At 53.4% G+C, this 26,012-nt stretch overlaps 1 protein-coding gene across 5 annotated transcripts in view; it reads left to right on the forward strand.

Moving 5' to 3' along the window:
* TSPAN4 (tetraspanin 4) overlaps positions 1-26,012 on the forward strand; it is a 628,454-nt gene that overhangs the window by 548,165 nt on the left and 54,277 nt on the right. For all 5 annotated transcript variants that reach the window (XM_068147771.1, XM_068147773.1, XM_068147772.1 and 2 more), the window contains one exon: positions 3,441-3,515. In XM_068147771.1, coding sequence (XP_068003872.1) covers positions 3,441-3,515 — 75 coding nt within the window. The remainder of the gene's footprint in view (positions 1-3,440; positions 3,516-26,012) is intronic.

The raw sequence follows: 26,012 nt of genomic DNA on the forward strand, positions 1-26,012 counted from the left end.
ATGTTGAGCTGCTGGAAGGTGTCCAGAGAAGGGCAAGAAAGCTGGGGAGGGGTCTGGAGCACAGCCCTGTGAGGAGAGGCTGAGGGAGCTGGGGTTGCTTAGCCTGGAGAAGAGGAGGCTCAGGGGAGACCTTCTTGCTCTCTCCAACTCCCTGCAGGGAGGTTGGAGCCAGGTGGGGGTTGGGCTCTTCTCCCAGGCAGCCAGCACCAGAACAAGAGGACACAGTGTCAGGCTGTGCCAGGGGAGGTTTAGGCTGGAGGTTTTAGGAAGAAATTCTTCATAGAGAGAGTGATTGTCTATGGGAATGTGCTGCCCAGGGAGGTGGTGGAGTCCCCATCCCTGGAGATGTTCAGGAGGAGACTTGATAGGGTGCTTGGTGCCATGGGTTAATTGATTAGGTGGTGTTGGATGATAGGTTGGACTTGATGATCTTGAAGGTCTCTTCCAACCTGGTCTGGTCTATTCTATTCTATTCTATTCTATTCTATTCTGTTCTGTTCTCTGTGGGGATGCAGAAAGGCACTGCAGGGGTGTGTGGCTGCCACAGGACAGGGAGGGCAGATGCTCTGTGGGATGGTTTGAGAGCTGTATGGTCACACCTGAGCTGCAGGAAGGCTGTGAGTGGGCTTGTGGTGCTGGTGGACTTTGAAGGCTTAGCTGCTGAGCCCTCTCATCTCTGCAGGATGTGTGAAGAGCACTTCTTTGGAAGGCTAATCACTTCCCCCCAGAAATCCACTCAGGGCTGGCTAAGACAAAAGGGACAGGGCTGAAATGGAGCCCTGCTTTGTTTCAGGTCCCTGCTTTAAACACCACAGGGTGAGAGGATTTCCAGCTAAGCCATCAGAAATTTCACCTGGCCAGAGTAAGACACTTTAGCCTGCCTCATGCTTGGAAGTAATTGAAGTGCTGTTTCTGAAGTTCTTCCAAAAGCTTTTATCCTCTAGGCAGGAACCAGCTCAGGATGTGTGAGCATAGACAATGAAGGCTGGGCAAGATGATGAGCTGGAGGAATTGGGCTCCTGGGGTGGGAAATGTTGGTGGCTGTTTGTAGTGGGTACAACCCTCCCTGGAGCACAGCCCTGTGAGGAGAGGCTGAGGGAGCTGGGGTTGCTTAGCCTGGAGAAGAGGAGGCTCAGGGGAGACCTTCTTGCTCTCTCCAACTCCCTGAAGGGAGGTTGGAGCCAGGTGGGGGTTGGGCTCTTCTCCCAGGCAAGCAGCAGCAGAACAAGAGGACACAGTCTCAAGCTGTGCCAGGGGAGGTTCAGGCTGGAGGTTAGGAGGAAGTTTTACACAGAGAGAGTGATTGCCCATTGGAATGTGCTGCCTGGGGAGGTGGTGGAGTCCCCATCCCTGGAGGTGTTTAGGAGGAGGCTTGATAGGGTGCTTGGTGCCATGGGTTAGTTGATTAGGTGGTGTTGGGTGATAGGTTGGACTTGATGATCTGGAAGGTTTCTTCCAACCTGGTTTATTCTCTTCTCTTCTCTTCTCTTCTCCTTCTCTTCTCTTCTCTTCTCTTCTCTCTCTTCTCTTCTCTTCTCTTCTCTTCTCTTCTCTTCTCTTCTCTTCTCTTCTCTTCTCTTCTCTTCTCTTCTCTTCTCTTCTCTTCTCTTCTCTTCTCTTCTCTTCTCTTCTCTTCTCTTCTCTTCTCTTCTTCCATTCCATTCCATTCCATTCCATTCCATTCCATTCCATTCCATTCCATTCCATTCCATTCCATTCCATTCCATTCCATTCCATTCCATTCCATTCTTTGTTCTAGCAGCTGCCTGCTGTGCCCCAGGCTATGCCAGGGAGTTTCCCAGGGAGGCAGCAGTGTGTGCATGCCCCTGTTGGAGAAGCCATGCTCTAGGGATGGGGCAGAAGTACCTCCACAGCCCAATGAAGGGCAGCAAAGCCTCTGGCCTTTGTCCTGCTTCACTCAGTGCTCTGCAGCAGCCTGAAATCCTAACATGAGGAAAGAAGCAGGCTGCACCAAGGCTGGCTTGCAAAGCCCTCCAGAAGCTCAGGGCTGGGTGGTAATGGCCTGAAAATCAGCTTGGATCAGGAGTGGGAATGAAGTCTGTGATTCAAAGCAGGGAGCTAATGGGATCCAGTGTTAGGGTCAGGCAGGTGTGAGATGCTAGCCAGGAAGAGGTAAAAGTGAACTTTCATTTAAGGCTCATGGGGCAAAATGCAATGAGCTCTGCAGGCAGTGGCATTGTGCTAGTGGAGAAAGGTATTTTCCCCTTCCTGACCTCCTGCCCCCCGCTTCAATCACAGGAATCCAGAAGTTCAAGGGTTTGGGTTTGCCTTAGCAGGGCAGTGAAGAGGCTCTGATAATTCTTTGCAGCTATTAAACTTTCATGGCTGTGCAGCCTTGTGGTTGAAGCTAAAGAGATGGTCACTGCTTCCTCCTCCTGGGGTGGGATTTCAATTAAGTCAGCCTTGCTCAGATTTAGAATCCCAGCCTTGCAGGCTGCTAAGTGCAAGGAGGTTGTGTTATAGGGAGCAGGACCTTTGCCTGCCTCTGCAATTACTGTCTCTCCCTTACCCAGCTCTGCAGAACTGAGCTCCGTGTAATGCTCTGGCAGTTCTTGTTCCAAACTCCAGGCAGCCCCTGTGGTGCTTCTGCTGCCAGAGCTGTGCTGCAGCACCCACCCAGCATCTTCTCAGGAAGCAGGAGGGAAGGGCTTTGCCAACAGTTCCTCTCACTCAGTCCAGCAGAGGCTGAGGGCTTTAGAGAGTCTACCTGAAATCCCTGCATCAAAAGATGTTTTTTATCCACTCCATGGAGCTTCTGACTGCTGGGTTTTAAACAGTTCCATGGTTTGTGAGGAGAAAAAGAGAGGGGCTGGCTTTGCTTTGATGTCCCCAGCACTGATCAGTCCTTTTCAGTGGCAAGGTGAGGTGTGTCGCTCATGGAGCTAACCTGGCAGGCAGCTTTGTGCTGTGCCTTTCACTTCTGCCACCCTTCCTCTTCACAGCAGCTGTGACTTTATGGACCTGGCTACCTCCTCTTGCAATCTGAAGTCTGAGCTGTGGAGTTTGCTGCTACCTTGTCAATGGGGAGCAAAATGGAGAAACCCCTACCCTGGGATGAGTCCTGAAGGGTCACTGTTAAACAGAGCACGGGGCTGCTGGGGGGACGGATCTCTGTGGGGTTGTGTGCTCCTCTGCTGCAGCCAGTGACAGAAATGAGCCATTTGTGTGTGCCCAGATGCTGCTGTGCTCTCTGCCCAGATGCTGTGCTCCCTGCCCAGCCCTTTGCCTGCTCTTTCAGTCGTGTGCCTTCCCTTCTGCTGTGCCACAGCGGCTTTGTGCCTCGCTGCCTGCATCTCCCACTCCCCACGCTGCCCGAGCTGCTCGACAGACCTATTGTGTGGCCAGCAAAAGCTGAAATCGATGTTGATGGGGTTTGCTTTTTTTTTCCCCTTCCCCCCTGCCCCTTCTTCTCTTGACAGTTTTTTATCCTGCTGTTAATTGTATTCCTGTTGGAGCTCACTGTTGTGATCCTGTTCTTCGTCTACACCGACAAGGTAAGTCAGAGTCTTCATTTTTCTTTCACCCTTCAGCAAATCCTTATGCCCCTTTCCCCTATAAATAAATCATGAAGCACTTGGCTTGGTATGCACATCATGCCTCTGTCTTCCTTGAGACACCCCTCTTGGAAGGAGCTCTCTCAGAATGCATAAACAGCCTGGCAGGACCGGGCTCTCTGGCTTGCTCGTGTGTACGGCTCAAGGTCACACATATTGCCAAGTGCATCTGCCATGTAGAAGGGAAAACAAACTCAAAGCCCCCCCATGAAAAAAGCAAAGAAGCCAATGAACCTTACCAGGAACATGTCAGAAGAGACACCCAGCAGAAGGAGCAGGAGTTACAAGAAAGAGGTTTACAGTGTGAGAGCTGTTACAAAGGAGGTGTCCTTAGTCAGGGCAGGCGATTCACTGCCCTTCCAAGCTGCTCCTTGCAGCTCAGGTGTGAGGAGATTCTAGGTGGAAGTGATAGGACTAGGGGGAATGGAATAAAGCTGGAGGTGGGGAGATTCAGGCTGGATGTGAGGAGGAAGTTCTTCACCATGAGATCGGTGAAGCCCTGCAATGGGTTGTGAAGGGAGGTGGTTGGGGCCCTGTCCCTGGAGGTGTTTAAGGCCAGGCTGGCTGAGGCTGTGGCCAGGCTGATCTAGTGTGGGGTGTCCCTGCCCATGGCAGGGGGGTTGGAACTGAATGATCCTTATGGTCCCTTCCAACCCTGACTGATACTATGATACTATGATACAAAGTAAACGTGGAGGACTTTAAGCATAGAATTAGAGAGGGCTGGGAGTTGGAAGGGACCTCCAGAGATCATTGAGTCCAAGCTCCCTGCCAGAGCAGGCTCAGCCAGGGCAGGTCACACAGGAATACATCCAGGTGGGTTTTGAAGGTCTCCAGGGAAGGAGGCTCCACAACCTCTCTGGGCAGCCTGCTCCAGGGCCTCCAGTACCCTCAAAGCAAAGAAGTTTTTTCTCATGGAGGTGGTGGGTAGAATGTTGGACCTGATGACCTTAGTTAGAGGTCTTTTCCAACCTTAGTGATGCTGTGAACAAAGTCTTTTACAGCTGAAGACTGGGGGAGCCTGGGAATCACAGGGTAGGTGGCAAAGTTTTGCCATCAGGTCCATGGCCAATAACCAACTGCTTCTGAGGTGGAAAGGCAAAAGAGGAAGAGAATAACAAATCAGATTAGTTACACAAGGTAGCAGAAGGAAATGAGGATTAACAGCAGGCCTGGCTCTATTCAGTGTGTTACAGAGTAAGATGAAGAAGGGTATGAGGTCACCAGGGCTTTCTGGGCTGCATCAAAGGTGTGTGGCCAGCAGAGCCAGAGAGGTGATTCTGCCACTTTGCTCACCTGGAGACCTCACCTGGAGTGCTATCTGCAGGTCTGGAGCCCTCAGCACAGGAAGGACCTGGAGCTGATGGAGCAGGTCCAGAGGAGGCCATGGGAATGCTCAGGGGGTTGGAGCAGCTCTGCTACAAGGACAGGCTGAGGGAGCTGGGGGTGTTTAGCCTGGAGAAGAGAAGGCTCCAGGGAGACCACATAGCAGCCTGCCAGGACCTGAAGGGAGCTACAAGAAGGCTGCAGAGGAACTGTTTGCCAAGGGCTGCAGGGACAGGAGCAGGGCAAAGGCTTCAAACTTCAGAGCAGATTTAGATTGGGTGTGAGGAGGAAGTTCTGCACCAGGAGGCTGCTGGAACACTGGAACAGGTTGCCCAGGGAGGTGGTTGATGTTCCATCCCTGGTGAGGCTGGAGAGGGCTCTGGGCAACCTGATCTAGGGGAGGATGTCCCTGCTGAGTGCAGAGGGGTTGGACTGGATGAGCTTTGGGGCTCCCTTCCAACCCAGAGCATTGTGTGATTCTAGAAAGGCTCTGAATGAAGGAGGGAGCTCTGTGAGTGACTGTTGAGTGCAGTGCTGAAGGCCTGGCAAGAGCCAGGCTAGCAGGCAGTGTGCTGTGGCTGGAACATGGAATTAATTCACAGGGTAATTGCAGTAGCAGGAGCAATTTCAGATGACTTGAGAGCATTATTGGATTCTGAATTACTTGTAACCTCCTGGGAGAGAGAGCTGCACATCATGCACCACAGCTCAATAAAGGCTTCTCCTTCATGTGCAGTGGGCATCCAACCCCCAAATACAGCCCCTGGAGAGGGAAGCTGTTGGAAAGCAGCCTCTGGTCATATTTATGAATTGATGTCCTCACCTCACTGGGAGTTTAAGGCTGAGTTTTGGTTGCCATTAGAAGTGGTAGGAAGGTAGGAGAGGAGCAGTCATGGAAAAGGATTATAGAGACTGCCCAGATTGGCTCTAGGACAGGAAGAGCTCCTCTGCTTAAGGGATCTGAGGAAAAGAAGTGATCATAGAATGGGTTGGGTTGGTAGGGACCTTCAACATCATCCAGCTCCAACCCCCTGCCATGGGCAGGGACACCTCCCACCAGCACAGGCTGCTCAAGGCCTCATCCAGCCTGGTCCTGAACCCCTCCAGGCAGGAGGCAGCCGCAGCCTCCCTGGGCAGCCTGTGCCAGAGTCTCCCCAGCCTCACTCTCAACAATTTCTTCCTCCTCTCCACTCTCAGTCTCCTCTCTCCCAGCTCCAAGCCATTGTTCCTCATCCTGGCACTCCCAGCCCATGTCCAAAGTCCCTCCCCAGCTGAACAGCCCCAACTCTCCCATCCTGGCCCCATAGGGGATGTGCTCCCCAGCTTCTGACCATCTTTGTGGACCTGATCATCTTCTGGACCTGCTCCTACAGATCAATGTCCTGCACTGGGAGCCCCAGAATTGGAAATGACAGCAACTTCTGGGTTAGGAACTGGCTGGAAGCTGAGCCCAGAGAGTGGTGGTGAATGGTGCCACAGCCAGCTGGCAGCCAGGCACCAGTGGTGTGCCCCAGGGAGCAGTGCTGGGCCCTGTGCTCTTTAACATCTTCATTGATGATCTGGATGAGGGGATTGAGTCCATCAGCAGTGAATTTGCAGATGACACCAAGCTGGGGGCAGGAGTTGATCTGCTGGAGGGTAGAGAGGCTCTGCAGAGAGACCTTGCCAGGCTGGACAGATGGGCAGAGGCCAAGGGCAGGAGATTGAACACATCCAAGTGCCAGGTGCTGCACATTGGCCACAACAACCTCAGGCAGTGCTACAGGCTGGGGTGAGAGTGGCTGAGAGCAGCCAGGCAGAGAGGGACCTGGGGGTGCTGGTTGATGGTAGGCTGAACATGAGCCTGCAGTGTGCCCAGGGGGCCAGGAGGGCCAATGGCATCCTGGCCTGCATCAGGAAGAGTGTGGCCAGCAGGAGCAGGGAGGTCATTGTGCCCTGTGCTCAGCACTGGTTAGGCCACACCTTGAGTCCTGTGTCCAGTTCTGGGCCCCTCAGTTTAAGAAGGAGGTTGACTTGCTGGAAGGTGTCCAGAGAAGGGCAAGAAAGCTGGGGAGGGGTCTGGAGCACAGCCCTGTGAGGAGAGGCTGAGGGAGCTGGGGTTGCTTAGCCTGGAGAAGAGGAGGCTCAGGGGAGACCTTCTTGCTCTCTCCAACTCCCTGAAGGGAGGTTGGAGCCAGGTGGGGGTTGGTCTCTTCTCCCAGGCAGCCATCAGCAGAACAAGAGGACACAGTCTCAAGCTGCACCAGGGGAGGTTTAGGCTGAACGTTAGGAGGAAGTTCTGCACAGAGAGAGAGAGTGATTGCCCATTGGGATGTGCTGCCCAGGGAGGTGGTGGAGTCACCATCATTGGAGTTCTGCAGGAGGAGACTTGATAGGGTGCTTGGTGCCATGGGTTAGTTGTCTAGGTAGTGTTGGATGATAGGTTGGACTTGATGATCTTGAAGGTCTCTTCCAATCTGGTCTATTCTATTCTATTCTATTCTATTCTATTCTATTCTATTCTATTCTATTCTATTCTATTCTATTCTATTCTATTCTGTTCTATTCTGTTCTGTTCTGTTCTATTCTATTCTATCAATAGCTTGTCTCTGTGCTACCTTTGCAGTCCTACTCACAGCATAAATAAACCAGCAGCAGGCTGAGGCTGCTGGGTACAGCCTGAAGCTGCTGGGTACAGCCTGGGCAGGATCTGTGTGCTGGCTCTCCCTGTGGGCAGAGCAGTGATACCACCTGCACTGGTACAGGGAAGGAGCTAGCCCAGGGAAGTCCACCACAGAGATTCAGCTGATGTAGCTCCTTGGGAAATCAGTGAAGGAACACTCCCCACTGAGAGCTGCACATGAGAAGTGTTACTAATTTTATGTGCAGCAGTAGGAAAGGAGTCTCAAGAGGGAGCGAGGGAGATTCTCATTCTGCTCTGTATAGTGAGGACACACCTGGAGGACTGGCTCTAGTTCTGGGCTCCCCAGTTCAAGAGAGACAGGGAACTGCTGGAGGAAGTCCAGAAGAGGCTGCAGAGCTGCTGAGGGGCCTGGAGCAGCTCTGGGAGCAGCAAAGGCTGAGAGCCCTGGGGCTGAGAGCCTGCAGAAGAGCAGCCCCAGAGGGCAGCTGAGCAATGCTCAGCAAGAGCTAAAGGAGCTGTGGGGGGCAAGAGGCTGGGGCTCAGTGGTGCCCAGGGACAGCACAAGGGGCACTGGGCACAGAGTGGCAGCCAGGAGGTTGGATGTGAGCAGGAGGAGAAAGTTGTTTGGTGTGAGGCTGCTGGAGGCCTGGAGCAGGCTGCCCAGAGAGGTTGTGGAGTCTGCTGGTGTGGAGAGCTTCCAACCCCCCCTGGGCATTGTGCACAGAGTGGTCGTGGAGTCTTCTTTGGAGACTGCTGCTGTGGGTGCCCTGCTGGGGCAGGGGGTTGGGCTGGGTGATCCTCAGGGGTCCCTTCCAAAGCCCCTTGCTGGGATTCTGTGGGATACAGATCCACCTGTACAGAAATTCAGCAGTGCTGTCAAGTTCCTGGCAGCTCTCTGTTAATTAGAAATGCATGGCCATGGGAAACTCTTCCCAGGGTAAAGCAGGGACCAATGGTGGTTTGTTTCTGCCTCAAGAAGAGGTTGAGTGAGGGAGGCCCTGGCACTTCTCATTGGCTTTCACTGTCACATGGATGGGCTTTGGAGTGGCTACTGCATCCTTTGCTATGAAGTTCAGTCAGCACTCTCCTCATTCCATGGAGCTGGTGGAGGGGTGGGAGCTGAGAGCCTCCCAAGACCCTCCAGTCATTTGGAGCCAATTCTGAGTTTAGAGCTCTTGGTGTTTTGGCTGGCAGGAAGGGGATTTGGAAGCCCAGGTTTTGCTGACAGCAGAGCTGGGCATTGCAGCTGGCTTAAGAACATTCCTCTAGTGAATGGGGTCTGTTGTGTCCCTTCTGCTGAGGAATGGGCACAGCAGCAAACCCTCTCTGACAAGGGAATGACAAGTTCAGTGGGGTTGGTGAGCATCCAGGTGCAGGGCCACAGTGCATGGAGTCCTGAGCTGGGAAGCTCAGGAACTAGGTGATCCTGGAACTAGGTGATCCTGGAACTAGATGATCCTTGAGGTCCCTTCCAACCCTAACAATTCTAAGCATTCTCTCTGGATCCATTACTGGGGCTGTGCTTTGGCAGGGTGTTAATTATTCAAAGGCCCATCAAGACAAGCTCTTTACAACAATTCCCAGCTGGTTTGTTGGCACCATGCTGTGGAAGAGCACACAGCTGTGGAAGTGGAAAGGGAAGGCTGCTGCACTCAAGGCAGCCCTAAGCTAAGCCATTCTTACTCATCTTCTTTGAAGAAGGCCTAAATTTGCTTCTCCTGGTGACCTGGCAGCAGTCTCTGAGCTTTTCAGCAGCCCACTTCCTCCTGTGCCTTAGGTTGTCATCTTTTCTGTTCTTGATGGAGAAATGTGGGGGCTGCTCAGCCTGGAGAAGAGAAGGCTCCAGGGAGACCTCAGAGCAGCCTGCCAGTACCTGAAGGGGCTCCAGAAGAGCTGGGGAGGGACTTTGGACATGGGCTGGGAGTGCCAGGCTGAGGAACAATGGCTTTGAGCTGGGAGAGAGGAGACTGAGAGTGGAGAGGAGGAAGAAATTGTTGAGAGGGAGGCTGGGGAGACTCTGGCACAGGCTGCCCAGGGAGGCTGTGGCTGCCTCCTGCCTGGAGGTGTTCAGGACCAGGCTGGATGAGGCCTTGAGCAGCCTGTGCTGGTGGGAGGTGTCCCTGCCCATGGGACCATGTTGAAGGTCCCTTTGAACCCAACCCATTCTACAACTCCCTGAAACACTTATTTGGAGCCTATGAGATAAGTGCTGCCCTGCAGCAGTCACTCTCAGAACTGGCTTTGTGGTCTGGTTTTGTAAAGAGAGATGGGGAGGGCTTGGGGAGAGCTCAGGAGCACACAGAATAGGAAGGAGGAGGAGCAGTGTTTGCTTTCTGGAGCTGCAGCGGAGCCTCACCTCACACCTTGGTTGCTCTTCCCCCAGCTGTCCTGGCTGGCTTTATATCACAGAATATCAATCCCTTGACTTCTGCAGCTGTGAAGTGTGGGCTGTGTGGGAATAGGAAGTGCATTCCCATGGGATAGCTGCCTGGGATAATATATAGCAATGCAGCACATTCCTTTTGTCCTGGCTGCTCCCAGAGGAGCAGAGGGGCTGGTTCACAGCCTGTCTTCCACTCAAATCAGGCACCCCAGGGACTCCAGGGCTGTCTTGGACCTCCTGCATGTTCCTCTGCAAGTGATGGAGTGCTGATTTCTTTTCATTTCTTATTTTGGAGGGCAGGAATGAGAGAGAGAAGAGACTCACAGGATTGTCAGGGCTGGAAGGGAGCTCAAGGCTCAGCCAGCTCCAACCCCCTGCCATGGACATGGACACGGACACCTCACACCACAGCAGGTTGCTCACAGCCACCTCCAGCCTGGCTGCAAACACCTCCAGGCAGGAGGCTTCCACCGCCTCCCTGGGCAACCTGGGCCAGGCTCTCACCACCCTCCTGGCCAACAACTTCTTCCTCACAGCCAATCTCAAGCTCCCCACTTCTACTTCTGCTCCATCCCCCCCAGTCCTATCCCTCCCTGACAGCCTCCAAAGTCCCTCCCCAGCTTGCTTGCAGCCCCCTGCAGCTCCTGGAAGGCCACCAGAAGGTCTCCTGGGAGCCTTCTCCTCTCCAGCCTGCACAACCCCAACTCTCTCAGGCTGTCTGCAGAGCAGAGCAGCTCCAGCCCTCTGCTCCTCCTCCTGGCCCTGCTCTGGACACCTTCCAGCCCCTCCAGAGCCTTCCTGGCACAGAGGCTCCAGAGCTGGCCCCAGAGCTCCAGCTGTGGTCTAAGCAGAGTGGAGATGTTGAGTATTGAATGGAGTTCGTGTGACAATGAGAACTGGGGCAGGCTGTTATCCCTTGGAGAGCACTGCTGGTTCCAGGCTAAATCTGTGTCCCCATTTAAAGCAGCCCAAGCTCCAGTGTGATACTGTGACACTGACAGAGCCATGTGGATGCTTGCTTGAAAGACCATTCAGCTATAGCTTCAAGAATCTCTTTGCTGTGTTTTCCTCTGATTGATTCCACAAATACAAAGCAGCATTTGAGGGTTTGACAGGTTGATCCTTTATACATGAGGCTGTGTATGAGTTTGTAAGAGGTCCATGGGGCACTGACAGGGTTAACTGTGATGAAAAGAAAGCAGCAGGGCCCTGTCCTGCCAGACACAGAATCACAGAATCACCAAGGTTGGAAGAGACCTCGAGGATCATCAAGTCCAACCTGTCACCCAACACCTCATGACTAAACCATGGCACCAAGTGCCACATCCAATCCCCTCCTTCCAGTATCTGAAGGGGGCCTGCAAGAAGGCTGGGGAGGGACTGCTCAGGATCTCAGGCAGTGCTAGGACTAGGGGGAATGGAATGAAGCTGGAGGTGGGGAGATTGAGGCTGGAGGGGAGGAGGAAGTTCTTCCCCAGGAGAGTGGTGAAGCCCTGGAATGGGTTGTGCAGGGAGGTGGTTGGGGCCCTGTCCCTGGAGGTGTTTAAGGCCAGGCTGGCTGAGGCTGTGGCCAGGCTGATCTAGTGTGGGGTGTCCCTGCCCATGGCAGGGGGGTTGGGACTGGATGATCCTTGTGCTCCCTTCCAACCCTGACTGATACTATGATACCTCCAGGCATGGTGACTCCACCACCTCCCTGGGCAGCACATTCCAATGGGCAATCACTCTCTCTGTGTAAAACTTCCTCCTAACCTCCAGCCTAAACCTCTCCTGGCACAGCTTGAGACTGTGTCCTCTTGTTCTGGTGCTGGCTGCCTGGGAGAAGAGCCCAACCACCACCTGGCTCCAACCTCCCTTCAGGGAGTTGTGGAGAGCAATGAGGTCTCCCCTGAGTCTCCTTTTCTCCAGGCTAAGCAACCCCAGCTCCCTCAGCCTCTCCTCACAGGGCTGTGCTCCAGACCCCTCCCCAGTCTCGTTGCCCTTCTCTGGACACCTTCCAGCATCTCAACATCCTTCTTGAACTGAGGGGCCCAGAACTGGACACAGGACTCAAGGTGTGGCCTAAGCAGTGCTGAGCACAGGGCAGAATGACCTCCCTGCTCCTGCTGGCCACACTGTTCCTGATGCAAGCCAGCATAGCTCAGTCCTTGCAACCTCTTTCACATTTGGCTTTAAAGACAAAGGGGGAAAACTGAATCTTTTCCAACTTCTGCACTTGTGAGCAGTTTCTGAGGGAGGTTGTGTATTCTCCCTGCTTGGAGGTGTTCAGGGCCAGGATGGATAAGTAACATGTGCTAGTGGGAGGTGTCCCTGCCCATGTCAGGGGGTTGGAACTGGATGATCTTGAAGGTCCCTTCCAACACAACCCATTCTGTGATATGTTGAGGTGATGCTGAGCCACTCTCCAGTGTGAGGAAGGGAGTCACAATGAAACTGAAGAAGCTATTCCTAAGGAAGGTTTAGTTCAAACCTACTGCACCAGCTGTAGAACACAACCATAGGAAAATAGAATTGTTTTGGATGGAAGAGACCTTTAAGATCATCCAGCCCAAGCATTAACCCAGCACTGCCAGGTCACCACTAAACCATGGCCCTCAGCATCACCCCTGCACAATTTCATTCCCCAAAGGCTTGTCAAGGCCTGGACCAGCTGCCTAGGGCAGTGGTGGAGTCCCCATCCCTGGAGGGGTTTCAAAGCTGTGTGGCTGTGGTGCTGAGGGCCATGGTTTGGTGGTGACTTGGCAGTGCTGGGTGTTCTTAAAAGACCTCTTCCAACCAAACTGCCTCCATGGCTCTCCAGTCCCATTGCCATCCATTCTAGAGCATCTTACTGTTGAACCTTTTGAGTGGTGGTAGCAGCATTGGGTCCCTGTCCCCCCTTTGCCACAGTGAGCATAGGCTGTTCCTGCTGCTCTGCAAGGCTGCCAGAGCTTCAGAGCAGTGCCTGCATGGCTGCTCTCTGTGTTTGTCAGCCTGTAGAAGGCTCTCAAGAGTACAAAATCATTTCCAATTCTCCAAGGTCTCCCTTCCTGGAGGTGTTGAAGGCCAGGCTGGATGAGGCCTTGAGCAACCTGGGCTGGTGGGATGTGTCCCTGCCCATGCTGGGGGCTTGGAACTAGATGAGCTTTAAAGTCCCTTCCAAACCAATCTGTGATAGTATGGTTAACCCAACCTGCTTCAGATCATGCTTCTGTGTCCATGCAGTTGTTGAGCAGCCTGAGTGTCAGTGCTCTGCTCTTCAGTTTGAGTTCCACTCATTATGTTGCTCCACACACTGAGCAGTTCCTGCCATGTAGCAGCTCCCTGGCAGTGGGCTGCAGGTTAGGGCTTGACATAAGTGCTGCCATAGCTAAAAGCTGTTTCTCAGCTCACTGGGAGCAGCAGAGTAGTGGAGGGATCTATAGACAGAATCATAGAATGGTTTGGAAGGGACCTTAAAGATCATCCCTGCCATGGGCAGGGACACCTTCCACTAGCCCAGGGTGCTCAAGGCCTCCTCCAGCTCCTCTCCTGGATTGCAAGTCTTGCTGCTTCCTTAGCCCTGGTCAATGAATGCAAACCAGTGTTCTATAAATGGGGATGGGAAATCAGGCAAGGCAGAAGGGTCTCTGGGGTTGATTTTACTTGGTAATAAGGTTGGGTTTAAGCAGTTTATTAGCATTGCAGCACTGGTGTCACACAATAGGGAGCTGCAGAAATGTCACCAAAAGAATGTAATCACAGCTGATTTGGTTTGGCTCCTTTTCACCACAGCATTCAAGGGGAAGGGGTTTAAAAGGGGTTTGAAGGGGAAGGGGTTTAAAAGGGGTTTGAAGGGGAAGGGGTTTAAAAGGGGTTTGAAGGGGAAGGGGTTTAACATGGGTTTAAAGGGGAAGGGGTTTAAAAGGGGTTTGAAGGGGAAGGGGTTTAACATGGGTTTAAAGGGGAAGGGGATTAACATGGGTTTAAAGGGGAAGGGGTTTAAAAGGGGTTTGAAGGGGAAGGGGTTTAACATGGGTTTAAAGGGAATGGGTTTAACATGGGTTTAAAGGGGAGTTTAAAGGGGAAGGGGTTTAAAAGGAGTTTAAAGGGGAAGGGGTTTAAAATGGGCTTAAAGGGGAAGGGGGTTAACATGGGTTTAAAGGGGAAGGGGTTTTAAAATGGGTTTAAAGGGGAAGGGGTTTAAAAGGGGTTTAAAGGGGAAGAAGTTTAAAGGGGAAGGGGTTTAAAAGGGGTTTAAAGGGGAAGGGGTTTAAAGGGGAAGAAGTTTAAAGGGGAAGGGGTTTAAAAGGGGTTAAAAGGGGAAGGGGTTTAAAGGGGGTTTAAAGGGGAAGGGGTTTAAAGGGGAAGGGGTTTAAAAGGAGTTTAAAGGGGAAGGGGTTTAAAGGAGGTTTAAAGGGGAAGGGGTTTAAAATGGGTTTAAAAGGGAAGGGGTTTAAAGGGGAAGGGGTTTAAAATGGGCTTAAAGGGGAAGGGGGTTAACATGGGTTTAAAGGGGAAGGGGTTTTAAAATGGGTTTAAAGGGGAAGGGGTTTAAAAGGGGTTTAAAGGGGAAGAAGTTTAAAGGGGAAGGGGTTTAAAAGGGGTTTAAAGGGGAAGGGGTTTAAAGGGGAAGAAGTTTAAAGGGGAAGGGGTTTAAAAGGGGGTTAAAGGGGAAGGGGTTTAAAGGGGGTTTAAAGGGGAAGGGGTTTAAAGGGGGTTTAAAGGGGAAGGGGTTTAAAGGAGGTTTAAAGGGGAAGGGGTATAAAATGGGTTTAAAAGGGAAGGGGTTTAAAGGGGAAGGGGTTTTAAATGGGTTTAAAATGGAAGGGGTTTAAAATGGGTTTAAAGGGGAAGGGGTTTAACATGGGTTTAAAGGGGGAGGGGTTTAAAAGGTGTTTAAAGGGGAAGGGGTTTAACATGGGTTTAAAGGGGAAGGGGTTTAAAGGGGAAGGGGTTTAAAGTAGGTTTAAAGGGGAAGGGGTTTAAATTGGGTTTAAAGGGGAAAGGGTTTAAAATGGGTTTAAAGGGGAAGGGGTTTGACGTGGGTTTAAAGGGGAAGGGGTTTAACATGGGTTTAAATCCCTCCCTGTTCAGCAGGTAACTTAAGTGCCTGCTTAAATCCACAGCGACTGCCTCCATCCTTTCCTGAAGCCTCCTCAGAGTCGATGTGCACCTTCGGTGCCTTCCCTTTAAGAGAAGAAATACTGCAGGGGAAATGCTAATGACAGGGAGAAATTGTGGAGCTTGTAAAGATCCATCACAGCTTTCCATGGGGGATTTAGTGAGACATAATGAGTGTTTGCTCTAAAGTGTTATTGCTCATCTCTCTCTATTTGTTCTCAACACCTCCTCATTCAGTGTCTTGAACTCCAGCACATCGCTTGAAGCTCTTTTGCTTTGCCTTCTTTCTCAAGCAGAGGGAGGTGAGGGGGTCTGGAATTCGTCTGCCTGCGCGGCTGAGAAATGCAAACACACCGAAGGGAAGCCTGACGGTGCCAATGGTTCATTTGTCAAAGGAGGGTTTCGTTGGAAGTGCACCTCCAAAGTGCTGTTAGCAGGCTGGTTGGAGGCTAGCAGAGTATTGATGACAGGAATTAAGTGCATGCTCAGAAAGAGGAGTTATTTAGCAATGGTAACTGCAGATCAAATGCATTAGAGCTCCCCACTGGGAGCTCTTGATCAGTGATTGATCGAGGCCTAATTGATTCTTTGGATAAAGTGGTGGCAGGGGAATGGGTGTGGGGGGGTGGAAAAATCAACCTTCCCTAAATGGAGCTGCATGCCTGACACAAATCCTCTTTGTGGAGATGAGATAATGCAGGGGCCTGTCAGCTCTTTGTGCTGCCTGTCTTTCCAGGAAGGGAGAGGAATGGAGGTGCCTCCTCCCAGCCACGGTGGGTTTCTGTTCCTCTTGCCCCTCTTGCACAGCGGGTGCAGGGTTCTTCCCATCGTGCTGCTGTGCTTTTCCTCAGGAGAAACCCAGGTCCAGCCTCCAGCCTGGCCGACTGGGAGATGAATTCCCAGAGCTGTCCAGATGAGCGCAGCTGCTGCGGCCATTATGCCTGGCTTGAAGCCAGCCACATCTCTGCCTCGCTTCCTGACATCACTGTATTGATCTGAGGGGCTCCTGATGAGTACCTGGCAGTGTACCACTTAGCCCAGATCCATCTCTTTGTAGGCTTCCTTCGTGCTGGTTTGTAAACCCTAAGCAGGGGTTAGCTCATCCCCTCAGGAGCACAGCCGAGCTCTTGGTGGTGGGAGCACTTTCAGGGTGATTCATTGCCCCTGTGTCACGTTTCAGGTTTCACAGCAGACAAAATGTGGCTGATGCAGGTCTTCAGCCGACCTCTCTGAAGAAAAACCCCAGAACACAGCCCTGGGGGCTGTTAAATTCATGGCACAACTGAGTGCTTTTTTCTCCAGGCATCATCTTAAAGTGTGTTACAAGTGGTGAGGAAGTAGTTCAGCTCTGCTTCTGCTGACTGGGAGAAGTGCTGCTGAAGGCTAGATCCAGAAGGTGCAGCATCTCCTGGGAGGCACTTAGAGCTCTCCTTACTCAGTTGGTGCAACAGAACCTGACTGTTCCAGAGGAGAAGTCTTACATTACTCATCTGTAGTCAAACAAGAAACCATTTGAACATCTAGGGAGACCAGAAACTGAATCTCTGCTGGTGTTCAGTGCTGGCAGAACTTCTACCCCTGTACTCTGCCATAGTGAGGCCATAGCTGGAGGACTGGGTCCAGTTCTGGGCTCCCCAGTTCAAGAGAGACAGGGAACTGCTGGAGAGAGTCCAGCAAAGGTTACAATGCTGCTGAGGGGCCTGGAGCAGCTCTGGGAGCAGCAAAGGCTGAGAGCCCTGGGGCTGAGAGCCTGCAGAAGAGCAGCCCCAGAGGGCAGCTGAGCAATGCTCAGCAAGAGCTAAAGGAGCTGTGGGGGGCAAGAGGCTGGGGCCAGACTCTGCTGAGTGGTGCCCAGGGACAGCACAAGAGACAGCAAGGGGCACAGAGTGGCAGCCAGGAGGTTCCATGTGAACGGGAGGAGACACTTCCTTGGTGTGAGGCTGCTGGAGGCCTGGAGCAGGCTGCCCAGAGAGGTTGTGGAGTCTCCTGGTGTGGAGAGCTTCCAACCCCCCCTGGGCATTGTGCTGCTGGGCAAGCTGCTGGGGGTGCCCTGCTGGAGCAGGGGGGTTGGACTGGGTGATCCTCAGAGGTCTCTGCCAGCTGCCCTCATGCTGGGATTGTGGCATTCTGTGCTGGGCACAGGTTTTCCTGCTCCTCACCAGCGCTGGCTGCAGCTGCTGGCTAACCCCTGGGTTTGCTTCTGTTCTAAGTGCTGCTGTGTGATGTATGCAATTTTATTGGGAGAAAGGGGAATCCAGCAGCAAGAGAGAGAGAGAGAGCAAAAAAAAAAACAAACCCAGTTTAAAATGGCAATAAAATCAATAATTAAGGCAGCTTCAGACATTTAAATACAGGCAGCATCCACTGCAGAGGCCTGGCTGGGGGTATTGAAACAGACAGCACATTCTTTATGCATTCCAGGAGCAGTTTTGATGTGTCACAATCTATTCCAGACAACATTAGCAAATGGCAGCAAACTAAGTGTTTTAATGGTGGGGTTTTATTTTTTTACATATCCAGGAAGAGAAAGGAAGATGAATTCTGTGTTATCAGGCTGTAAGCAGGCCAGCAGCGTGCAGCCCCTCTCCTGGGTATCTCATTTGTCAGCTGCAGCTGAGGGATAATATTGGAGGGCAGCCCACTTTATTAGGTGTGATTTGGAGCTGAAGTAGAGAGTCATAGAATCACAGCACTGTTTTGGTTAGGAAAGATCATGGAGTCCAACCTCCTGCCCAGCCCCACCAGGGCCATCAAACCCTGGCCCCAGGTGTCATGGCCACAGGGTTCTGGAACCCCTCCAGCCATGGGCACTCCACCACCTCCCTGGGCAGCCTCTGCCAAGCCCTGACCGCTCCTGCAGCAAAGACATTTTTCCTCCTCTCCAACCTAACCCTCCCCTGGCACAATTTCAGGCCAGTTCCTCTCCTTCCATCACCTGAGACTGGGGAGCAGAGCCCAACCCCCAGCTCCCTGCAGCCTCCTCTCAGGGAGCTGCAGAGAGCAATGAGGTCTCCCTCAGCCTCCTCTGCTCCAGGCTGAACACCCCCAGCTCCCTCAGCTGCTCCTCCCCAGCCCTGCTCTCCAGACCCTTCCCCAGCTCTGTTGCCCTTCTCTGGCCCTGCTCCAGCTCCTCAATTTCCTTCTTGGAGTGTGGACCCAAAACTGAACCCAGGACCACAGGTGTGGCCTCAGCAGTGCCCAGCACAGTGCCCAGCACCCCCTGGCTCCATGTTTAGCTGCTGTCAACCAGTACCCCCAGGCCCTTTTCAGCTGCTGCTCCCCAGCCCTGTTCTCCAGACCCTTCCCCAGCTTGGTTGCCTTTCTTTCTGAAGGAGTCCTTTTACCTTCTCCCTTTTCTTTAACTCTGCTGTGTCCACACAGAGTGACTCCTAGTTGAGATGAGGGGGGACAGATCTGCTGATCAGTTGCTCTAACCCACTGCTAGTTCTGGCTTCTCATAGGGTGGAGAGTGTTGACTTTAAGACCAGAAATCACCCCACCATGGCAGGGTTAATGAGGCACAGAGATTGTTTTCACTGTGGCACAACCTTACTTCACTTTGGTTTGCTGCAGTCATTTTGGGGAACTGTTGGAGGGGGTCCAGAGGAGGCCACAAAGATGCTCAGAGGGGTGGAGAGCCTCCCCTATGGGGACAGGCTGGGAGGGTTGGGGCTGTCCAGCCTGCTAGATTCATTTTGTGGACCCTCTTCTAGACCTTTGCATTTCAGGGGGGGCATCCTTGAGGGCACAGACCTCCTGTGCAGGTTCAGTTTGGTTTTGCTGAGCCCACTTCATCTCCTTACATTTTCCTTCCTGCTGCTAATTGTCCAGCCTCTTCTGGAGGTGTGCTGCTGCCCCCAGGACATGGAACTGTTGGAGGGGCTCCAGAGGAGGCCACAAAGATGCTCAGAAAGGTGGAGAGCCTCCCTTATGGGGACAGGCTGGGAGGGTTGGGGCTGTTCAGCCTGCTGCAGTCATTTTGGGGACCCTGTTCTAGAGCTTTGAATTGCAGGGGGGGCATCCTTGAGGGCACAGACCTCCTGTGTAGGTTCAGTTTGGTTTTGCTGGGCCACTTTCATCTCCTTACCCTCCCCTTCCTGCTGCTAAATGTCTTTGAAACATTTGTTAATGAGGTTTCTAAGGGCTGGCTTGTTGATTTATTGCCCAATAGGTGTTTGGATTTCCTTGCTTGCTGTGGTTTTGCACTTCCCTGCCCTCAGCCAAGGGTGCTGTTGCTCTGGCAGATGGCTTTGCCATCTGCAGGTTGCCACTCTGACCCCCAGGAGAGCAGCACAAGACATGTCATCATCTTCAGCAGGGCTGCTGTTGGCTCTGGGGAGGGGGGCAAAGTCCTAACCTCAGCATTTAGGGAACCTTTCCTGAGGCTGCCTTGAAGGGCATGTGGCAGTGCCAACTGTTAAGAGTGGGTGAATGATGGAGATGAAGCAAAATGCAAAGGATTCAAAAGATCATATGGAGATATTTAAGATCTTTAGAGAACAATGGAAGTGGAAAGCTGTGAAGCACATCGGAGGAGAAGGTTTTGATTCAACCCCAGGTGCTTGTGAGAGGGATCCAGCAGACTTTGAGGTTTCATTCTTTTGAGCCTGCAGGACCAAAGGAGGTTAAATAAGGGCTTGAATTAATCAGAAGTGTTGAAGGGATGTTTAAATGCTGTGAAGAGAATCAGCAGCACTCTCTTCATACATCAGGCAAGCCCAAGCAAAACCATCCTGCAGCTTGCTTTCAGGGCCTCCCTTCCCCTGGGTGAATAGAGGCTGCCTGGTGGTGGGCAGGAGAGCAGCTGAGTGCATCCAGGCAGAGAGGAGCAATGGTTTCACAGAAGTGTCAGGGCAGGAAGGGACCCCAAGGCTCAGCCAGCTCCAACCCCCTGCCATGGGCAGGGACACCTCACACCACAGCAGGTTGCTCACAGCCACCTCCAGCCTGGCTGCAAACACCTCCAGGCAGGAGGCTTCCACCACCTCCCTGGGCAGCCTGTGCCAGGCTCTCACCACCCTCCTGGGCAAAAACTTCTTCCTCACAGCCAATCTCAAGCTCCCCACTTCTAGTTCTGCTCCATCCCCCCCAGTCCTATCCCTCCCTGACACCCTCCAAAGTCCCTCCCCAGCTTGCTTGGAGCCCCCTGCAGCTCCTGGAAGGCCACCAGAAGGTCTCCTGGGAGCCTTCTCCTCTCCAGCCTGCACAACCCCAACTCTCTCAGGCTGTCTGCAGAGCAGAGCAGCTCCAGCCCTCTGCTCCTCCTCCTGGCCCTGCTCTGGACACCTTCCAGCCCCTCCAGAGCCTTCCTGGCACAGAGGCTCCAGAACTGGCCCCAGAGCTCCAGCTGTGGTCTCAGCAGAGTGGAGCAGAGGGGCAGAATCCCCTCCCTGGCCCTGCTGGCCACACTTCTCTGGCTGCAGCCCAGGCTCTGCTTGGCTCTCTGGGCTGCAAGTGCTCCCTGCTGGCTCCTGCTGAGCTTCTCCTCCCCCAGCACCCCCAAGGCCTTTCCTTAAGGGCTTCTCTCCAGCCAGTCCCTGCCCAGCCTCTATCAGTGCCTGGGATTGCCCTGCCCCAGCTGCAGGATGCAGATGCAGTTTGCTCAAGGGCAGGTGGCTTGGAGGAAGAGACATTTCTTTTCTTCTGGGGACAGAGGAGAAAGCAGGAGGAGAATGTGTTGCTCACCTTGAAGCGTGCTGAGATCAAAGTAGTCTTTAAGTAAACATCTGTGAAGTGCTCTTGCTGCTCCCACCACTGTGGTGGCCAGCCAGTGGTGGCCCAAAGTGGCTTCCATAGCTTGGTGTTGTAGTGGAAGCCTGGCTGGAGCTGTCTTTGACACTGAGTGTGTAGAAGTGGCAGAGGCAGCTGGCTCATGATGAGTGTGGTTAGCACAGCAGGGCACTGAGGCTTGCTTCTCCCATTGCCTCTCAAGAGTTTTCCTTCAGCTCTAGTGGTGTTTCAGTTTGCATGGTCAGGGAGAGAGGAGTGAATGAGCAAGACAGGGATGCTGCAGTGGCTCTCTGCTGCTGGAGCTCTGTGTGTGGAGATCTGTGCTTGCAGCCCAGAAGGCAACCAGGTCCTGGACTGCAGCCAGAGCAGGGAGAGCAGCAGCACAGGGAGGGGATTCTGCCCCTCTGCTCTGCTCTGCTCAGCCCCCACCTGCAGCACTGCCTCCAGCTCTGGGGCCCCCAGCACAAGGAGGACCTGGAGCTGCTGGAGAGGCTCCAGAGGAGGCCATGAAGATGATCAGAGAGCTGGAGATACTCTGCTATGGGGCCAGGCTGGGAAAGTTGGGGCTGCTCAGTCTGAAGAAGACCTCAGAGCAGCCTTGCAGTACCTGAAGGGCTCCAGGAGAGCTGGGGAGGGACTTTGGACAAGGACTGAGGAACAATGGCTTTGAGCTGGGAGAGAGGAGATTGAGAGTGGAGAGGAGGAAGAAATTGTTGAGAGTGAGGCTGGGGAGACTCTGGCACAGGCTGCCCAGGGAGGTGTTGAAGGCCAGGCTGGATGAGGCCTTAAGCAGTCTGGGCTGGTGGGAGGTGTCCCTGCCCATGGCAGGGGGTTGGAAGTGGCTGAGCTTTGAGCTCCCTTCCAAGCCAGCCCATTCTATGCATCTATGAGGTCAGTCTCACCAAACCCATTTTAGGCCATGTTGAGTTGTATGGTGCACACTCAGATGTCAGCACAGCAGCATTGCTCTTACTCCCTGGCAAAACTCTGGCCCCAGGGAAGTCAGTGGGAGCTGAGTGCAGTCTTCCTTGGAGCCAGGCTATTATCCTGCAGAATAGAATAGAATAGAATAGAACAGAATAGACCAGGTTGGAAGAGACCTTCAAGATCATCAAGTCCAACCTATCATCCAATCCAACACCACCTAAACAACTAATCCATGCAACCAAGCACCCTGTCAAGTCTCCTCCTGAACACCTCCAGGGATGGTGACTCCACCACCTCCCTGGGCAGCACATTCCAATTGGCAATCACTCTCTGTGTAGAACTTCTTCCTAACCTCCAGCCTAAACCTCCCCTGGTGCAGCCTGAGACTGTGTCCTCTCGTTCTGGCATTGGTTGACTGGGAGAAGAGCCCAACCCCCACCTGGCTCCAACCTCCCTTCAGGGAGTTGGAGAGAGCAAGAAGGTCTCCCCTGAGCCTCCTCTTCTCCAGGCTAAGCAACCCCAGCTCCCTCAGCCTCTCCTCACAGGGCTGTGCTCCAGACCCCTCCCCAGCCTTGTTGCCCTTCTCTGGACACCTTCCAGCAAGTCAACCTCCTTCTTAAACTGAGGGGCCCAGAACTGGACACAGGACTCAAGGTGTGGCCTAACCAGTGCTGAGCACAGGGCACAATGACCTCCCTGCTCCTGCTGGCCACACTGCTCCTGATGCAGGCCAGGATGCCCTTGGCCTTCTTGGTCCCCTGGGCACACTGCTTGCTCATGTTCAGCCTACTATCAACCAGCACCCCCAGGTCCCTCTCTGCCTGGCAGCTCTCAGCCACTCTGCCCCCAGCCTGTAGCACTGCCTGGGGTTGTTGTGGCCAAAGTGCAGAACCTGGCACTTGGACTTGTTGAATGCCATCCTGTTGGCCTCTGCCCATCTGTCCAGCCTGGCAAGGTCCCTCTGCAGAGCCCTTCAGCCCTCTAACTGACCAAGATCTGCTCCCAGCTTGGTGTCATCTGCAAATTTACTGCTGATGGACTCAATGCCCTCATCCAGATCATCAATGAAGATGTCAAAGAGCACAGGGCCCAGCACTGATCCCTGGGGCACACCACTGGTGCCTGGCTGCCAGCTGGCTGTGGCACCATTCACCACCACTCTCTGGGCTCAGCCTCCAGCCAGTTCCTAACCCAGCTCAGAGAGCTGCTGTCCCAGCCAGGGGCTGACAGCTTGGCCAGGAGGTTGCTGTGGGGGATGGTGTCAAAGGCCTTGCTGCAGTCCAGGCAGACCACATCCACAGCCTGCCCCACAGCCCCCAGGCAGTCACCTGGGCATGGAAGGAGCTCAGGTTGGTCACTCAGCAAGTCCTTATCTCTTCCCCAGCTGTTATGTTGAGAGCTGATACATCTCATTAACCTCCTGGGCTATTCAATTCAAACAACATCACTTGTTCTCACGACTTTGGGGGTGGTTTTTTTCCCCACGTGAACTTTTCTAGAGGAGAGAAATTCATCAGTGAAGAGCTCAGGAGTCCTGTTCTGTGCAGAGGTCTGTGAGAAGTGGCTCTTTTGGGGACTGAGGCAGCTGTGGAGGGGGTGAAACACTGTACTTGAGGGCTGTTTCTTCAGGCACACAATGGTTCTCTTCCCCCTCAAAGACCCTTTGCCTCCTCACCAATCCACATCTTAAGTGGTGTGAATTAAGAGGATCAGGTTGCTGATCCCTGGTTGCTCCGGGAGAAGAGGACACTGAGGTGTCCCCACATCAATTCTAACTCAACAACCACTTCACCTTCCCTCCTTGAAACACTTATCCAGTGGGGATCCTGAGCTTGCATGCAGACAAGTTGTGTCCTGATTGAGCAGAGTTAAGTGGAGTTAAGTAGGGAAGAAGGTGGCACTCGTTGCAGAGGTTGTTCTGGGTGCTGTGCTAAGTGGTGGTGGTGGTGGAAGCTGCCAGAGACAAAATGAATGGTGAAGGGAGAATGAGATGTCAGAGGCAGCCCTTCCTGCAGGGTGTAATTGTGCTTTTAAGCACTTGAGAGTGGTTTGGGTGTCTCTCCCTCGTTGACCCACTTTGAGGGAATTGAGAGAGGCTTGAATTTTGACACCACCACGTGAGAATCAGAGCTGCTGGGATGTGCAGGGGGGTGCCTCAGATTCCCTCTCCTGCCTGCAAGTCACCTCTGCAGTACAGCAATGCTGGCGCTGAGTGGGGGCTAGGAGGGTGAGGAAGGGACCCCATGTGTCCCCATCATGTGTCTGATGAGGAAAGGCTGAGAGCCCTGGGGCTGCTTAGCCTGCAGAAGAGCAGCCTGAGAGGGGATCTGAGCAATGCTGGTAAATGTCTGAGGGGTGGGTGCCAAGCAGAAGGGGCCAGGCTCTGCTCAGTGCTGCCCTGTGACAGCAAAGGGGCAATGGGCACAAACTGGAGCCCTGGAGATTCCATCTCAGCATGAGATGGTGTGAAGGTGCTGGAGCCCTGGAGCAGGCTGCCCAGAGAGGTTGTGGAGTCTCCTTCTCTGGAGACTTTCTGGCCCACCTGGATGTGTTCCTGTGTAGCCTGCTTTGGGTGCTCTTGAGGTCCCTTCCCAGCCCAGCAGTGCAGATGTGGGATGTGGTTCACTGAACTGCCTGCTGCAGCAACACTGTCCAAGGGAAGAATTCCCTGGATAAGAACAGATAGAATAGACCAGGTTGGAAGAGACCTTCAAGATCATCGTGTCCAACCTATCAACCAATCCAACACCACCTAATCAACTAACCCATGGCACCAAGCACCCTGTCAAGTCTCCTCCTGAACACCTCCAATGATGGTGACTCCACCACCTCCCTGGGCAGCACATTGCAATGGTCAATCACTCTCTCTGGGAAGAACTTTCTCCACACCTCCAGCCTAAACCTCCCCTGGAACAGCTTGAGACTGTGTCCTCTTGTTCTGGTGCTGGCTGCCTGGGAGAAGAGACCAACCCCCACCTGGCTACAACCTCCCTTCAGGGAGTTGGAGAGAGCAAGAAGGTCTCCCCTGAGCCTCCTCTTCTCCAGGCTAAGCAACCCCAGCTCCCTCAGCCTCTCCTCACAGGGCTGTGCTCCAGACCCCTCCCCAGCTTTCTTGCCCTTCTCTGGACACCTTCCAGCAGCTCAACATCTTTCCTGACCTGAGGAGCCCAGAACTGGACACAGGACTCAAGGTGTGGCCTAACCAGTGCAGTGTACAGGGGCACAATGACCTCCCTGCTCCTGCTGGCCACACTGCTCCTGATGCAGGCCAGGATGCCATTGGCCCTCCTGGCTGCCTGGGCACACTGCTGGCTCATGTTCAGCCTACCATCACCCAGCACCCCCAGGTCCCTCTCTGCCTGGCTGCTCTCAGCCACTCTGCCCCCAGCCTGTAGCACTGCCTGGGGTTGCTGTGGCCAATGTGCAGAACCTGGCACTTGGATGTGTTCAATCTCCTGCCCTTGGCCTCTGCCCATCTGCCCAGCCTGGTAAGGTCCCTCTGCAGAGCCCTTCAGCTCTCTAACTGACCAACATCTGCTGCCAGCTTGGTGTCAGCTGCAAATTTACTGCTGATGGACTCAATGCCCTCCTCCAGATCATCAATGAAGATGTTAAAGAGCACAGGGCCCAGCACTGCTCCCTGGGGCACACCACTGGTGCCTGGCTGCCAGCTGGCTGTGGCACCATTCACCACCACTCTCTGGGCTCAGCCTCCAGCCAGTTCCTCACCCAATGCAGTGTGCTTCCACCCAAGCCATGGGCTGACAGCTTGGCCAGGAGTTTGCTATGCAGATCTTAACCTTCCTTTGTTGTGTGTGTCCCTGTGCCCCTGGTGCTGAGCCTGTGACGTTCCCTTTGGCACATGGTTGTGCCTGGAGGGCGGAGATGCCTTTGCATTAACAAGCTTAGGGGGTTGAATCACTTCCCTTGGTTGATCAGGAGCTAGCAGCTCACCTGCTCCTCTGTTTCAGGCTGAAGTGGGGCAATTAATGAGCCAAGTTTTTATCTCAGCAGCTTCTTGTGAAAGGGAGTGGGCACTGAAGGTGAATTGCATGTTACAGAGTAGGGAATCAGAGTGGCCTTCCACCCTCTAGCTCAGCAAATCCAGGAGAAGGCCGGAGATACTCCTTGCTTTCTGGAGGTGTCAATAGCCCTCCCCAGGACTGGGCTGGCTAGGATTTGGGAAAGGTCTTAGGCTTTGTCCTGGATGGGTCATTCCCTGCACAGAAAGGTGTTTCTTGTCAGAAGTACAGGCAGCAGCAGCAGCAGCAGCTGAAAGAGAGTGTGCTGATTTGCAACAACAGCAGCAGCACCTGGATCCATCCTGCAGTGTTCTGTGGCTCCACCTCACCAGCAGGGGCTTCTC

Source organism: Melanerpes formicivorus, unplaced genomic scaffold, assembly GCF_026170545.1.
Source record: "Melanerpes formicivorus ecotype bairdi unplaced genomic scaffold, bMelFor1.0.p_v2 SCAF_16, whole genome shotgun sequence".
Classification (NCBI taxonomy): Eukaryota; Metazoa; Chordata; class Aves; order Piciformes; family Picidae; genus Melanerpes; species Melanerpes formicivorus.